This window comes from Bufo bufo, chromosome 3 (genome assembly GCF_905171765.1).
Source record: "Bufo bufo chromosome 3, aBufBuf1.1, whole genome shotgun sequence".
Taxonomy (NCBI): Eukaryota; Metazoa; Chordata; class Amphibia; order Anura; family Bufonidae; genus Bufo; species Bufo bufo.
Genome location: NC_053391.1, coordinates 367,198,238 through 367,214,981, shown reverse-complemented (window position 1 = coordinate 367,214,981; position 16,744 = coordinate 367,198,238). Strand labels below are relative to the sequence as shown.

At 42.4% G+C, this 16,744-nt stretch overlaps 1 protein-coding gene across 1 annotated transcript in view; it reads left to right on the top strand.

Moving 5' to 3' along the window:
* PTP4A2 (protein tyrosine phosphatase 4A2) overlaps positions 1-15,966 on the top strand; it is a 34,616-nt gene extending 18,650 nt beyond the window's left edge. Inside the window, exons 2-6 of the mRNA XM_040424554.1 lie at positions 6,834-7,472; positions 10,645-10,737; positions 12,211-12,341; positions 13,159-13,233; positions 13,661-15,966. Coding sequence (XP_040280488.1) covers positions 7,377-7,472; positions 10,645-10,737; positions 12,211-12,341; positions 13,159-13,233; positions 13,661-13,763 — 498 coding nt within the window. The 5' untranslated portion in view covers positions 6,834-7,376 and the 3' untranslated portion in view covers positions 13,764-15,966. The remainder of the gene's footprint in view (positions 1-6,833; positions 7,473-10,644; positions 10,738-12,210; positions 12,342-13,158; positions 13,234-13,660) is intronic.
* The last annotated feature ends 778 nt before the right edge of the window (positions 15,967-16,744 follow it).

Here is a 16,744-nt window from a genome sequence, read left to right as displayed (position 1 = left end):
GTTAAAAGAACAGCCAACTATGTGTGCATGCTGGGAGTTGTAGTTTCACAGCAGCTGGAGTGCCGAAGGTTGCTGATCACTGCTGTAGATGGTATAAGCTCAGACAGGCTGCCTAGACCTGCACCTGATTTATCACATTGGCTCAGGCTGGATGATTCTGGTGCAGGGGTAGACATTGTGCTGTGACTCTATACCAATAATTGGTTGGCTTACTTTCAGACAGATTTTTACGCCAGAATTGTGGCGCAATTTTGGTCCAAAGCGATCCCACCACTTCAGTATCTGCATTTCATAGGCCTTTCACAGTCTCAGCTGTCGCTGCCTCTACTAGGCAAGCCAGTCCGTGCAACCACCGGTTCCTGTCCAGCTGCATGATTTGGGAGGCATCCAAAATAAAGGTAGTAAAGCAAGACTTGCCTGTACTGTGGATACTTACAAGGGGTGGGGGTTTGAGACTTGGAGGCTTAAATTCTTGGCCTCGTTTTTTCTCACATGGACTTTGTGGCCCTATTCACATGTCACTGATCCTATTAAATTGGAAACCTGATTATCCAGGTACGGGCCGCCTCTGTACAACAATAAAATGACAGTGCCGTTTCTTCTAGCAGAGGCACAGAGTTAAAGCGTACCTAACCTTTCAACAAACTTTGCATTACTCAATAGTACACTGTGTATACTTTAGAAATCTTTCTGTCTATGATATGACTTCCTGCATTTTTAGCAGTTTTCTCACGTGCATGCCGAATGTCTAGTTTTTCAGTTCTCCCAGAGATACCGATTAGAGACTAGCTGCCATTAACTGCACACAAAGTAGAGGAGAATCGGCTTCATACCCTCTCTACCAGAGCAGCAACTGTGCAAGTGCCACTACACTTCCAGGTAGATTCACATGAACAGATGATGATTGGGGAGCAGCAGCTCAGGCACAAGATTGGCAGGACCAGGGGAGATCTCCGGCCCTGTCAGTCAAATGGCATGGCTGCACTTCTCCAGCAGAAGGGACAGTTCCCTGCAGGTGAAAAGCTCTTTGCGATGAATCGATTCGCTCAACTCTAAATATGATCATTTAGTGAGCAGCAGCCATCCAAGATGGAGTTCTTATGATTTTCAAAGACAGTCATTTTAGAAAAAGGAGGGGTTGGGGGGAGAAACTGCTTAGAACTCTAGAATCAGACACTTTTCTCTGATAAGATATATTACAAAGTTTCTTATGGTCACATACAGAAAAGTTAGTGACCATTTAACTTTCTAATCATTGTAGGTGAACGTTTCCGATCTATGCTTGTACAACTGTGAAGGTAATACTTCATGATGAAGCTTGTCAATAATACAATCAGTAAATCTCCTTCTGCTGTGTGGTTATATCCGTTTTGTATCTGTCGAGGAACAGACTACTGGAGATATGGTAGCCAGCATAGCCGGAAACTGCCGGATTCCTTTATCAGAACAGACTACCAGAGTTACAAAATGTATGTGAGCCTAGCTTTCTGTATTGTTGTGTCCTCTAAGAATTTGGCAGTTAAAGCGCATATTATACAAACAGTTTCTCCACCTAGACTAGGGTCGTATGTATGGAGACTTCATTTTCACCCAAGGCTCCATATTATTGTGCCTCTGTATGGCCCAGTATACTACCATCTGTAATACAGCATGCAGTGAAACATGCCACTTACCGATTTTGTATGAATCTGTGCTTATATCTTAGGCATTTGGAAGTAAAGTATGGGCTCATAAATTTCTATACATCAAAATTCGCTTATGCTATGATTAAGCATGCAGTGTGCAATTGAAATGTGTAGGAAATTGTATTTTAATCTTGTCATATATGTCCTAGGATATAATAAACTTGGAATTTTAGCGAGGTGCTGATTTCCCAGAATTTGGATGTATCACTACCTGGGAACCAGCTCTGTTTTGAGCACTGCAATATAAATTCATAGTATTCGGTTAGCTAATCTTTATGCTTTTTATATCATAGATTTCCATTGATGCCCTATTACCAATCTTCACACGTGGATGCATAAAGAAGCACTTCCTCAAAAATTTGTCTTCTCTGACCTGTTGGAAAGGTACATGCTGTGAACTGTAGTGAAGGTAATCTTCATCCCAATGATTGTACTTATGAGTTATAACCTCCCTTCTGATCCTCAGCTGTGCCTTGTGACCAACACTCTTATCTCTTCCTGTCCTGTGTCAGTTGGTCAGTGACTTCTCTAGTCATTCCTTTGAGACTGACATTGAGGCTCCCATAGAAATACATGGAGAAACTGGCCTCCTGTCCATACATAGGGTGCTGTCTGATTTTGGAGTGTCAGAGTGCTGGTCACGACACAACTGAGGTTCAGAAGGGAGGTTATAACTCACAAATACAGTCACTGGTAAGATTACCTTTACTATAGTTTATATGATGTACCTTTCTAACAGGTCATTGAATAAATTTTTTTTTGTGGAAGTGCTTCTTTAAAATGCAGCGACTGAGCGTTAAGTGAATCATGTCAGGCAGAATGATTCCTGGCCACCATAGCAGAGTCTTTGCTGTTAGCGGCCTACTCACTAACCTATTAAATCATTAACTTCTTAGTGTGCCATTGACCCATTACAGTTTCATTGTTGCACTTCCCTGTGTTTCCATACCATAGGTCATTGCTTGGCTGCACATAGCTTGTGCTTCTGAGAACTGCTGATACTCTTTGTATCTGTTCTGTGCAGATTCTTGTTGGTGACCCTTATCTTTACAATGTATTTTGAGATATTTAGTGTTGAGCTCCATTCAGAGTCTCTGGAGGGTGTTTGCTGATAAAAGTACCTCTTCAGTAGCTTCTAATTCCTTTTCCCTTTAGTGCTTTTGCTGATCGCTGGTCTCTTCCTTCTTTTCTTGGCTGGTATTTTTTAAGGTTATATATAGCAGTTTGTGGTATGTACTAATGTGCTTTGCATAGAGCATTGCTCTTCGGGAACCTTTTAAGTGCTGTTCATGAATGTGTACATGTGACAATGTAACGGGTAAAGTAATTATCTCAATGTCAAATAAAAAGCTTACACGTATAGATATTCCTGCTGGTTTCTAACTTTGTGACCATCATAAAAATTTGAGCTGGCTTTATTTTATGGACCTACAGTATACGCCCAACTTCGACCAACTTCCCCTAAGGCCTCATGCACACGTCATTTTTTTTTTTTTTGTGGTCCGCAAAAACGGGTTCCGTAGTTCCGTGATCCGTGTCCGTTTTTTCTTCCATGGGTCTTCCTTGATTTGAAGGAAAGTAAAAAAAAAAAATTGTTTTGGTGTCCGCCTGGCCGTGTGGAGCCAAACGGATCCGTCCTGACTTACAATGCAAGTCAATGGGGACTGATCCGTTTGACGTTGACACAATATGGTGCAATTGCAAACGGATCCGTCCCCCATTGACTTTCAATGTAAAGTCAGGAGTCCCTATTATACCATCTGATCTGAGTTTTCTCCAATCCGATGGTATATTTTAACTTGAAGCGTCCCCATCACCATGGGAACGCCTCTATGTTAAAATATACCATCAGATTTGAGTTATATCGTGAAAACTCAGATCCGACAGTATATTCTAACACAGAGGCGTTCTCATAGTGATGGGGATGCTTAAACTTCGAATATACTAAGAACTGTGTACATGACTGCCCCCTGGCAGCACCCGATCTCTTACAGGGGGCTGTGATCCACACAGTTAACCCCTCAGGTGCCGCACCTGAGGGGTTAATTGTGCGTATCATAGCCCCCTGTAAGAGATCAGGTGCTGCCAGGCAGGAGGGGGCAGACCCCCCTCCCTCCCCAGTTTTAAATTCATTGGTGGCCAGTGCGGCCCTCCCTCCCCTCTATTACATTCATTGGTGGCCAGTGCAGCCCGCCTCCCTCCCTCCCCTCTATTACATTCATTGGTGGCCAGTGCGGCCCCCTTTCCTCCCTCCCCTCTATTACATTCGTTGGTGGCCAGGGCGGCCCCCTTTCCTCCCCCCTCCCTCCCCTGTATTACATTCATTGGTGGCCAGTGTGGCGCCCCCCCCCTCCTAATTAAAATCTCCCCCCCCACACCCCCCCATCATTGGTGGCAGCGAAGAGTTCCGATCAGAGTCCCAGTTTAATCGCTGGGACTCCGATCGGTAACCATGGCAACCAGGACGCTACTGCAGTCCTGGCTGCCATGGTTACTTAGCAATTTTAGAAGCATTATACTTACCTTCAGATCTGAAAAAGCTTTTATGCAGACGGATCTGCGGATCCGTCCGTGTGAAAGTAGCCTACGGACGTGGATGACAATCTTGTGTGCATCCGTGTTTTTTCACGGACCCATTGACTTGAATGGGTCCGTGAACCGTTGTCCGTCAAAAAAAATAGGACAGGTCATATTTTTTTGACGGACGGGAAACACGGATCACAGACGTGGATGAACAACGGTGCATTTTCCGAGTTTTCAACGGACCCATTGAAAGTCAATGGGTCCGCAGAAAATCACGGAAAACGGAACAACGGACACGGATGCACACAACGGTCGTGTGCATGAGGCCTTTATGGTTACCTACTTGGGGTTCTCCATTTTTTCCACCCAACTTCTGCTGATTAAGTGATTGAATGCCATCAAGAGCCACGACTGATACTACATACAGAACTACCTCTCCAGTTTGCCTCCTAACAATGGTACTCAATGGTCTATGCCAAAAAAAATTGAGATGAAATGTAAAAACTATGACTGCTCCAGTCTTTGGAGCAGGGAAGATACCTGCCCTGTCAATATGACTGGGAGGCCAGCCCCTCTGCTCCGAGCACCTCATTTACATGTAGCTAAAAGTAGAAATTTCTCTGCATCGGTGATACCGTTTACAGAGAAAGGACTCATTTTAATCAACAATATCAACCGTACCAAGCAGTATGTCTGGTTTAATATGGTTCATCATGATGACAGATGCTCTTTAATAGGGGCTTTTTTGGTGACTGAGAACTTCATCTCTTTTGGGAAATCTTTCCACAAGGTTTTGGTATGTGCCAATTCAATCAAAAGGACACTTCTGGGGTCAGGTACTGACTTTTAAACAAGGAGGTCTGACTCACAATTGGCATTCCAGTTGATCACAAAGGTGTTTGATGGAGTTTGGGCATGGGTTCTATGTAGGCCATTACATTTTTTCCAGACCAAGATCATCAAACATTGTCTTTTATAGACCTCCCTTTTGCAGAGGGCCACAGTTATGCTAGAACAGAAAAGCACCTTCCCCAATCTGTTGTCACGAAGTTGGAACCCTACAGGTGTTTCAAATGTCTGTGTGCTGCACAATTGGCATTACTCTTCAGTGGAAATGAGAATAATAGCCCAAATGCTGGAAGAAGAGTTCCATACCATATTCCTTCTCAATACCTACAGGAATGTGCCTTCTGTATTTGATGGTTCTCTATGCTGTGTCATACGGAGATCTGTCCATTGGACTTTCAGATAATGAAATTGGGTTCAGTATTTCAGAGACCACCTTTCAACTGCTCCAGACTCCAGTGGCCACATGTTTTACACCACTCTAAGGCTCCATTCACACGTCCGTGGAATGGGTCCGCATCCGTTCCGCAATATCCGGTACGGGAGCAGACCCATTCATTCTCAATGGATGCGGAGAGCACACTATGTGCTCTCCACAACACACACACACACACACACACACAGATCTTGTTATATACACCACACAACTATGGGTCTGATTGGAGAGAGAATTACTTGCCACGTGTTTCAGCTTTAGACAGCACCTTTCAGTGAATTTGCCTGGCCCACCGCTTTGTGGCGTGGTCATAGTTGCTTATTCACAGCACTTACAGACCTGTGCAGTTTTTACCAAATCTGAAGAGATTGCAATGGGCACAGTATGTTCTGTGCTGTAGCACAGCAGCTATTGATTACTGCATGAGCAGTGTAACGGACATAAATGGGTAGGTACTTAGATTACATCACATTGCATAACTTTAGGTGTTATCTACATTTTATGTAAGGCGTTATCTGTGTTTGATGTAAATTTAAAGCGACACTAATATTTTTAAATTTTTTTTTAACATTAAAATTTGTGACCTGATATTCATTCCTGAAGTAGAACACTACAGCATCCATCTAGATGTTGAAATATCATGTATTTTATTATGCTAGATTAATAAACTTTATTGGAAATTTTAATTTGTCAGGAGGCCTTCTGAAGCATGGAAAAAATGTGTGTGTATAGATAGAAAATTATTTTTCTTAATCTATATCCCGTATGATGCAACATCCAGTCAATTAATCAAACCAAGTATGTGCAGAATTTTCTGAGATTTTTTGGGGTCATTTACAGCTTTTATAAAAAAAAAAAATGGTTGATGCTTTCAGAATGGAAGGGAGGCCTATGGTCCCAACACATTTAACAAAATTCATGGCATAAATTATAACTGAAATCTTCACCTAGTAAATGCATAGATTTCAGTTTCTGGCGGATAGACGGCACAAGATGCGACACAATTATTAAGAGGTCTGCATCTTTTAATAAGTTTGGCGCAGCTTATTGCAGTGGACATTATACGATGTTTGATAATGTGTTGTCATGCTTGAGAAAGACTGCATTATGCTGGATTGTAAATTGTTTGGAAACTTTAACACCCAGATGGTTGCTGCAACTTCTCATTTTTTATTTTTTTATTTTCCTTTTCTTTTTTTACTTGTCTGACTGTGTGCCTTGCATCCACGTTTATGAATGCTTGCAGTATGCTGTGCCCTTTGCTTTTTGCAGCTATGCATATCTCGCCGCTTAATGCCCTTTTAATTATGTCCTAAAGGTGTCTTTATTTTCCTCTGTTGCAGGGTTACTCTTGGAATATATGTCCAACATTTATGGCGATTCGGCGTGTATGGACAGAATACTGCCAGGCTCAGCACAGCGTTGGTGCAGACAAGTGAGCAGAGAGGCTTCTCCACTGACATCCTAGGCCCCCACCTCCTAGTCGGCTTCAGAAAAGCATATGGGAGTTCTTATTTATTGTCCCACCTCAAAGCTGAATATTTTTCACTACTTCAGTTTTCCTTTTGTGAAGGGGAAATAGTCTCCTTTCATGAGTGCCTCACTGTAGTAGAGACCTTTTTGGTTGCAATATATATCCATTTCCCTCCTAGAAGTAATGTGAGAGGTTTCTTCTGGATGCTCCTGTGCATCCCAAAACTACTTATCTGCAAGAAATAAACATCTCTCATTTGGAACTTTGCAATAAATATACCTTTTTCACCTGCAAATATATATATATTTTTTCTTTATAGAATTTTTTTAATATTTTGCTGTGAATTTTTTCATTTTTTTTTTTTTTTTTTCCCTTTTCTTAAATAAACCTTATTTTTTTTAAACTTATCACAATGAACCGTCCAGCTCCAGTGGAAATATCATACGAGTGTATGCGTTTTCTAATCACCCATAATCCAACTAATGCCACGCTCAACAAGTTTACAGAGGTATGTAGTAGTGAACGGGTTCCTTGCTGTAGGGGAATGTTTTAGAATGATCGTTACAGAGGCTCGTCCAAAATGATGGGTTTTCTATAGATCGAGGGGCATCTATATAACGTCAATTTGTGACTAAATTATCATGACAGAGTTTGACTAATTACTGTATACTTTCCAGCTTTCTTTGGTGGTTCAGCTTCTCTGAGATTGGTCTGGGAAGTGAAACCTATACACCAGGCACTGTTCTGGTTTTGTAACCTTTAAAGGGCTATTCCCATATTGCTAGAATATGCCATCAGTGACAGATGGGTATAGGTCCCACCTGTAGAACGTGGCATGAACGAAGGAGAGCACACTGCACAAGTGCAGCCACCCTCCATTCACTGCTATGGGAGTTCTGATAATGGCAGAGTGCTGTCTCCGTTATTACCACCAGTCCTATGGTAGTAAATGGAGAGGTGGCCGGACATGCATGGTGTGCTCTCCATTCACTGCTATTGGAGTTCTGATAATAGCAGAGTGCTGTCTCCGTTATTACCACCAGTCCTATAGTAGTAAATGGAGAGGTGGCCGGACATGCATGGTGTGCTCTCCATTCACTGCTATGGGAGTTCTGATAATAGCAGAGTGCTGTCTCCGTTATTACCACCAGTCCTATAGTAGTAAATGGAGAGGTGGCTGGACATGCATGGTGTGCTCTCCATTCACTGCTATTGGAGTTCTGATAATAGCAGAGTGCTGTCTCCGTTATTACCACCAGTCCTATAGTAGTAAATGGAGAGGTGGCTGAACATGCATGGTGTGCTCTCCATTCACTGCTATGGGAGTTCTGATAATAGCAGAGTGCTGTCTCCGTTATTACCACCAGTCCTATAGTAGTAAATGGAGAGGTGGCCGGACATGCATGGTGTGCTCTCCATTCACTGCTATGGGAGTTCTGATAATAGCAGAGTGCTGTCTCCGTTATTACCACCAGTCCTATAGTAGTAAATGGAGAGGTGGCTGGACATGCATGGTGTGCTCTCCATTCACTGCTATGGGAGTTCTGATAATAGCAGAGTGCTGTCTCCGTTATTACCACCAGTCCTATAGTAGTAAATGGAGAGGTGGCCGGACATGCATGGTGTGCTCTCCATTCACTGCTATGGGAGTTCTGATAATAGCAGAGTGCTGTCTCCGTTATTACCACCAGTCCTATAGTAGTAAATGGAGAGGTGGCCGGACATGCATGGTGTGCTCTCCATTCACTAAGGGTCTTCCAAAAATAGCCATGCAACAATGCACAATGTGCTCTCCTTCACTTCATGGGCTGCATTCCAAATGTAGGTACAGTTCCCAACTCTGGGACTCTCTCTTATCTGACATTGATGGCATATCCTAGTGATATTCCATCAATGTCTTAGGTGAGAATGCCCCTTTAATGCAACTTTATAAAACCATAGAACCACTTATGCTGCATGTTTTAGCTCCCCTACCAGCCCCCTAACAATACGGTGAATATGTCCTCTAAAAAGTTATGCTGATTTTTATAATAAAAGTAGCTACATTTATCTGATCATGTGATTAGAGACAAAATTTACTTTGTATGGGGAAAATACAGATAAATATGATATCTTGACTGCTCCTATGCTAATGTAGAGATCACATGGGGGCCTAACTAGTTCTACTCTGGATCTAAACAGGACAGAATGTGCTGGATAATCTGGATTACAACCTGCCCTTAAAGTGATGACTATAGACTCTAGTGTACTTCCTGAAAGATACTTACACTCCTAATCCATGCCAGACATTTCACATATAAATACTTCAGCTAATTCCCGATTTAAAGGGAACCTGTCATCAACTTTATGCAGCCCATACTGACAGCAGAATAAAGTACAGACAGGTGAGTTGATTTCAGCGGTCTGTCATTTATAAGTAAAAAAATAAGTGGTTGCCGCGAACCAACATCACAATCTTTGCAGACTGGGCCTGGAAAAGAGTCAAATCTACCTGAGAAGAGTCCTGGTTATTCATGACTTCCTGATCTCCTGCCCACCTGCTGATGACTGATCTACCTAGTTTTCTCCCTTTCTCTAGGAGAGAACTGACAATCAGCAGATGGGTGAGAGAGCAGGAGATTATGAATAACCAGGACTCTTCTCAGGTAGATTTGACTCTTCTCAATGCCTGGGCTGCAATGATTATGATGTTGGTTCTCAGCAACCACTTACTTTTAGCTCATGAGTGACACACCACTGAAATCAGCATTTCTGTCACTATTTTATGCTGCCCTCAGTGAGGTCAGCAGAAAGTTGACAGGTTCCCTTTAAACTTCATGGTATGGCCTATGTAGGTTTTCTGACTGCTGCTGTTAATGATTTATAGGGATTTACCCAAGGCTTTACTATTGATGACCTATCCTAAGGATCATTAGGGGTCCAACTCCAAGTTGGGAGGTGATTGTCCGTCATTTTATCAATAAACATTTTAATTTTTGGTTAGTGGGGGAGATGTATCATATTTGGTGCAAAGTAAACTGTAGAGCACTTTCCCATTTATAACCCATTGAGTTGCTGCTTTCAATATTCAGAAGCCTTTCTACAAACTAAATATGCAGCTTGATTGCTTGCTTTGGGAACCTAGTCCAGTTTTCGTTTGCACTAGTTTTGTTGTTCCCCAGTGTATATGTGGTCATCTAAGAAGAAATTACTTAGTAGAATTATTAAAAGGGGTTGTCCCATAACTCCTTACATTCCCTATCCAGAGGATAGGGGATGTGTCCAGTTGGTGGGAGTGCCACAGCTGAGGCACAACCGATCAAGAGAACGATTGTGTGTTTCCCTATTTGAATGGAGTGAGGGGCATGCATGCACCCTGCTTCTCTATGGGAGAGGGCAGCCCCATAGAGCCCATTCAAAAGGAGGAACGTGGCCTCTCCTCTTAATCAGCATGTGCGCTAGTGGTTGGACCCCTTCCCATTGGACACTTGCCTCCTGTCCTGTGGATAGGGGATAAGTTGTGACAACCTATATAACTACTTTAATATTTCAAACTGATGTTGACTCTTCCTCTTAGTAATGATTATTACCGAACAGTTGTAATATTAACAGTTACTGTTTTACTGACCAATAACTGCTTGAAATTATCCTCTACTCCTCTAGATACCCTTTCTTGAGAAATTGCTGTTTTTCTTTCTTAGGAGCTGAAGAAATATGGTGTCACCACTCTAGTGAGAGTTTGTGAAGCCACATATGACAAGGCTCCGGTAGAGAAGGAAGGCATACAAGTCCTAGTGAGTGTTTCTCATTCTGTATGAGTTAAACTGTATTTGGAATACTAGACCTGACTGCAGAAATACTGGCGTTCTTTAAAGGGTAGATGTGGAATTTTGCATTGTTCAGCAAAAGTTATGAGGTGTAATGCATTTTAGCCTTATACTTTGAAGCTGGGCCACAGTCATAATGAGGAACCAAATATCAAACGCCACCCCCTTTTTATTTTACTTTGACATTCTGCAGCACTTTACAGACATTATCATCACTCAATTCCCTATCAGGATGTCTTTGGAGTATGGGAGGAAGCCAAAGCACCCGGAGTAAACCCACAAAACACTGGAGAACATATAAACTCCATGACAATGTTGTCCTTGGGTTTTATTTGACCCTAGGATCCCAGCACTACAAGGCACCAGTGCTAACCACTGAGCCACTGTGCCTTTTAGTGTTGATCATGCTAATAAATATGGTACTGTTTCTCATGATTCAAATGTCTGCAACATATTGGAAAGAAACGTATATCTGTTTTATCATCTGCTTTAAATCTTAATAAAAAGATTATGGACAAAAAAAAAAATGATACTCTTATTTATGACTGTGGCCTCATTGCTGAGAAAAATGCTTTTTATTTATATGCAGATGACTTAACTGGAGCACCGAGTGGCTGTCCAGAGCCCTAGGAGCACTAGTTTGTTACACCCTTTTTCTGCTTCAGTCCCTCCCCCTTGCCTCTTAATTGACAGGGCTAGTCTTCTAGGGCTTGCTGCTCTCCAAGTGCCGACAGCTGTATTCTCCTGCCAGTGCACTGAGACCTGTCACTTAATGTCTGTGCTCTTTCTCCTGAGACAAGAAGAACGATGATGATCGTTCCCAGATCACCACCTTGTGTAAAAGGCCCTTTAGAATACAGCCACACGGTCAGGTTTCCTGATGCAGTGTTAGACACCAGAATCTGGCGTAGATTATAATCTCTCTACTTTTATAAAGGACAGATACAACTTTATTTATTTTATTTTTATTCACTCCTGCTTCTAAAACTGCAACATGAAACCTGACTGTGGCCATACCATTAGACCGACCTCAGTTGCTTTGTTAGCAGCCCCCCTTGTGACCAATGATGCTGATGGTAAACCCTTTTATGTCTCTTTACAATAAGTGTGAAGGTGGCCAAACACCTTAGATACCTGTTGGGCCGACGTATGTTTATGATCAGTGGGGATGCGACCTCTAGAAGCCTTGCCAGTGCTGGTTTAGCACTTTCGTCTTCTCTGCACAGCACCACCCTTGGCCACCCACTGTGCAGGAAACTGCAGCATGTCCTCGTTCAAGTGAATGGGACCTCCTGCTGTTTCCTTTACACCTGGGGTGAGTCACTGTGCAGGGAAGTCTTTGAAGGGGACACTGTGCTGATTTTACAATTGGTTTATTTAATTGCAGTCTTTATTTTTATATGCATTTTCTTTTCTTTTTATAACTTTTGTCACATTTAGGACTGGCCGTTTGATGATGGAGCACCACCTCCTACACAAATAGTGGATGATTGGCTGACTCTCTTAAAAAACAAATTTCGTGAAGAACCCGGTTGCTGCATTGCAGTACACTGCGTGGCAGGACTGGGCAGGTAGGTACATTGTTACTGCATTTATTATCTGGATATTTTGGGGGAATATGTCTATCTGATTATACCATTTGTAGCCCCCTGTATTCTTTTTGCTCCACTTAAATTGTCTTTTTTGGCTTGTATGTCCCAAGCAGTGTATTGTAGCTCAGTATAATTTCATGCTGGCCACTATCTGGATGGGTTGTAAGATAATATCAGTAAAACAAATGAAGCAGCATCTGGTATGTTTGTGATGGATAATTGTTGTGCCATGGATCTGTTTAATTAGCGTACAGCACTTATTATTCTGAGCTGGCGGGCACTGCCTGTGGGCACAAGGGGCTGTGAATGTTTGTAGAAGGGCATGTTGCAGGACCCAGACTGGCAGCTTGCTAAGATGCAGATGATAAAGTGCCTGGCAGCAGAAATGGAGAGTACTGCAGGTTATGAGCTGTGGGTCCAGGCTACACTGATTTTGATACTTGTTTTCAGTTGAGCCGGGCTTTAAAGGATATTAGCAGAAATATTCTACTCTGGAGTAAGGTATGCACAGAACTTTAACCCTTCACAGAATGCTCCTTTGTTACTTGACCTACTTTTCGACTTTAGACCTTGCCAAATAATTTCCGAAAGGGCAGTCAGGCTTAAGAGCAAAATGTTTAGCAGTAGTCTTACTGCACAGTATTGTGGGTAGAGCTGGCAGTAATGGGTGACGTGATGAAACCGTTGGTTATAATCCAATTATTTATGCTTTTCTGGTGTCTGCACCTCTGGTAAGCCCCAAGGATCCAGTCTATGAATTGCACCCATAACTAATCTCTGCTCTGTGTCCTTCCAGGGCCCCTGTGCTGGTTGCTCTAGCACTGATTGAATGCGGGATGAAGTACGAGGATGCTGTGCAGTTTATCAGGCAGTAAGTGAGCTCATTAACCGCCTCGCTCTTTTCTTCTCCCCCCCCTCCCTGTCTCTCTGACTTTACCTCCTGAGACCTCCACTCCTGGTAAACAAGGCTCTGCAGAAGCTGCTTGTTAAACCATTTTATTCAGGGAAGCGAGCCTTTTTATTTTTCTGGAAAAAGTGGACCTACACCACCCAGGCTCATCGGTGGTTGCATAAGCCGTGCATTCTCAAAGTATATGTGCTGGTCTTGTATCATAAACTCTACATACGTTTCCTTTATCTATTATAAAATGCTTTGCTTTATTATAACTGCTCATATAGTCTTGATTTAATATTAACAAATTAGGATTTAAATCTCTTTAGGTTGTGATTTATGCATTGTTGTCTTTGACTCCACAAATAAAGCGCACTGAAACCAGGTATTTTTCTCCCACCGCTAGGAAACGAAGAGGAGCATTTAACTCCAAACAGCTGCTTTATCTGGAGAAGTACAGATCCAAGATGCGCTTGCGAGTCAAGGATGCCAATTGCTGTATGCAATAAAGTTGAATGGAAACAACCACGCCGACCAGACTCTTGGGCAATGGATCAAGTTGAAAACGGTGATCAAGATCAGTAGACTGGTTTCGCCTCCGTCCCCACCAAATACAGAAATACAATAAGTGCCACAATAGGCAACAAAATCAAAGCAGGTTTCTGTACATTTTCTCCTCAAGCTTCATATTACAAGATAGGCAGGGGAAAGAATATAGGTCCATGTGCAATTAACCTTTTAATGTGATAATGTAACAGGGGAGAACTACCAATTTCAGCTGTTGCCTCAATGGATCTAGGCCAGGGATCAGCAACCTTCGGCACTTCAGCTGATGTGAAACTACAACTCCCAGCATGCAAACATGCTCGGCTGTTATTCTAACTCCCATAGAAGTGAATGAAGCACTCTGGGAGTTGTAGTTTTTGAACCGCTGGAGTGCCGGAGGTTGCCGATCCCTGATCTAGGCTGAAGTATTAAACATTAAGGCAGCACCAACTTGTATTTTAAGGACACAGAGCACATAGAGAAACACCTGTATTTTGGCTAAGCAGCAGGATACTGGGGAAGTTGACTGGACCAAATGAATGTGATGCTGGCTTCTTTTCTTTGAAAATCTTTAGCTCAGGTGTCGGTGGACGAGCTGTATATTTGTCAGTCATTTGTTTTTAAGCAAAAAGACTAGTTTGTCTGCTCTGCCTACAGCAGGGGATGCAGGCGATAAACGGGAGTACTGCTCAGGGCCCTTTACCTTTTGTCTGCTGCCACCATGGCTCGAATAATGCTTGGTTTGAACACTGCCTCTAGCCTTAAGCCAAATCCTTTGCTTATCTGTGTTTTCTATGGGAGCTAATAGTCCAAATAACATCTAAAATCAGTCTTAGAATCTCCCCCTCTCCCACAACAGTCTTACAGTCAAAATGCCATTGCTTAAAAGCTGATGCCAAACCATGAATGCATTTTGGGAATCTTAGAACTGCAGCCACATTTTGCACTGTATCTGTCCAAGCCGATGCTTTAGACTTGGCCAGCAAGTTTATGTGCAGATTTTTATATATCAAGCCTGTCCGTTTCCTCTCCCTCCACCGCATTCCCCCTCCGTTTGTGCATTTTCTAGCTGAAGTCTAATATATAAAATTTGTAACCCCCCCTTGGAAGGTGAACAGTCTGGTTTGGGGCACCAGAGCTTTTTATTATCATTTCTAGTCACATTCAAATAGCAAAGAAGGTCAAACTGCACAAGAGAATTCAGGGGGTTATCCAGGATTATTATATTGATGTCCTGTCCTCAGGATAGAAGATCAATAGGAGATCGGCAGGGTTCCAACTCCAGGAACTAGCACAATTAGCTGTTGGAGAAAGCCATGGCGCTCACTGGTGAGCACTTTGGCCTTCTCACAGCGCCGTACAATATATAGTGGTTGTGCTTGGTATTGCAGCTCTCCCCCATTCACATGATTGGAGCTAAGCTGCACCTAGGCCATGTGACTGATGTATGTGGCACCACATGGCCGAGGAAGAGCCCTAAGTGCTCTTAAGTGGTATGGGGTCCGGGTGTCGGACCACTGCCAATCTGATATTGATGACCTACCCTGAGGATAGGACATCAATATGAAATTCTTAGATAACCCATTTTGGTTAATATTGGAAAGCTGCTTTATTGTATTCCAAGTCAGGAACACAATCCTGTAGTTCAGCCTGAATAGATGGGGCTGCTATGTACATTAAACAATGCAGAATTCATGTGCCTCAGTCTCCTAACCCCAGTTCCTTGACGAATACAAGATTGTATCATATGTGCAAATACATGAGTTTTAATGATTCGGTGATTAATTTCACAGTTTTAAAACCTTATGGACTTGAAAGAAAATATATTGCTGCTCAAAACATTCATGTGGTCTGGTCCTACGCTGGCTGCATGTTTTATACAATAACTATGCCCAATATGAATTATAACTACTCCTCTCCCTTGTACTTCAGACAGTAGGAAATGTTGTGCCTAAATCTCCCTTTCTTCCCACTGGTGAGGCAATATGTCATGCAGGGGTCAATTAACAATTGTATGTCAAATGTAACTTTGTACACCCTGTTTCCTGCTTCAAAGATAGTGGCTGAAGGAGGTGCCGAGACAGAGGTGATCTAAGTGTAAATCATTAAGTGCAAGAAATTTCCTTGATCTCATGAAATATGTCAAATAAAATATTTTACACATTCTATGCTTTGGTTTTGTCTTTTTTCATTTTTACAGTATGCACACCCTCTGGTTGCAGGTATGAGCATTACATGTCAATGATTTGGAAACTGCTCTCTTCTATAATATAATATAATAAAGATCTCATGCACTCTACAAAGCCATGTACATGGAAGCTGTAAGGAGGCCCAGAGACCCGGTTGTACTCTGTACTAGAGATGCAACGGCTGTATAAAAATCCATGGATCGCACTTCCAGATGTAATACATTGATCTATTGCTGTTAAGCAAAATTTATGAACATAAATATGAGGTTCTTAATATACAGTACAGACCAAAAGTTTGGACACACCTTCTCATTCAAAGAGTTTTCTTTATTTTCATGACTATGAAGGCATCAAAACTATGAATTAACACATGTGGAATTATATACATAACAAACAAGTGTAAAACAACTGAAAATATGTAATATTCTAGGTTCTTCAAAGTAGCCACCTTTTTGCTTTGATTACTGCTTTGCACACTCTTGGCATTCTCTTGATGAGCTTCAAGAGGTAGTCCCCTGAAATGGTCTTCCAACAGTCTTGAAGGAGTTCCCAGAGATGCTTAGCACTTGTTGGCCCTTTTGCCTTCACTCTGCGGTCCAGCTCACCCCAAACCATCTCGATTGGGTTCAGGTCCGGTGACTGTGGAGGCCAGGTCATCTGGCACAGCACCCCATCACTCTCCTTCATGGTCAAATAGCCCTTACTTTCAAAGTTTTCCCAATTTTTCGGCTGACTGACCTTCATTTCTTAAACTA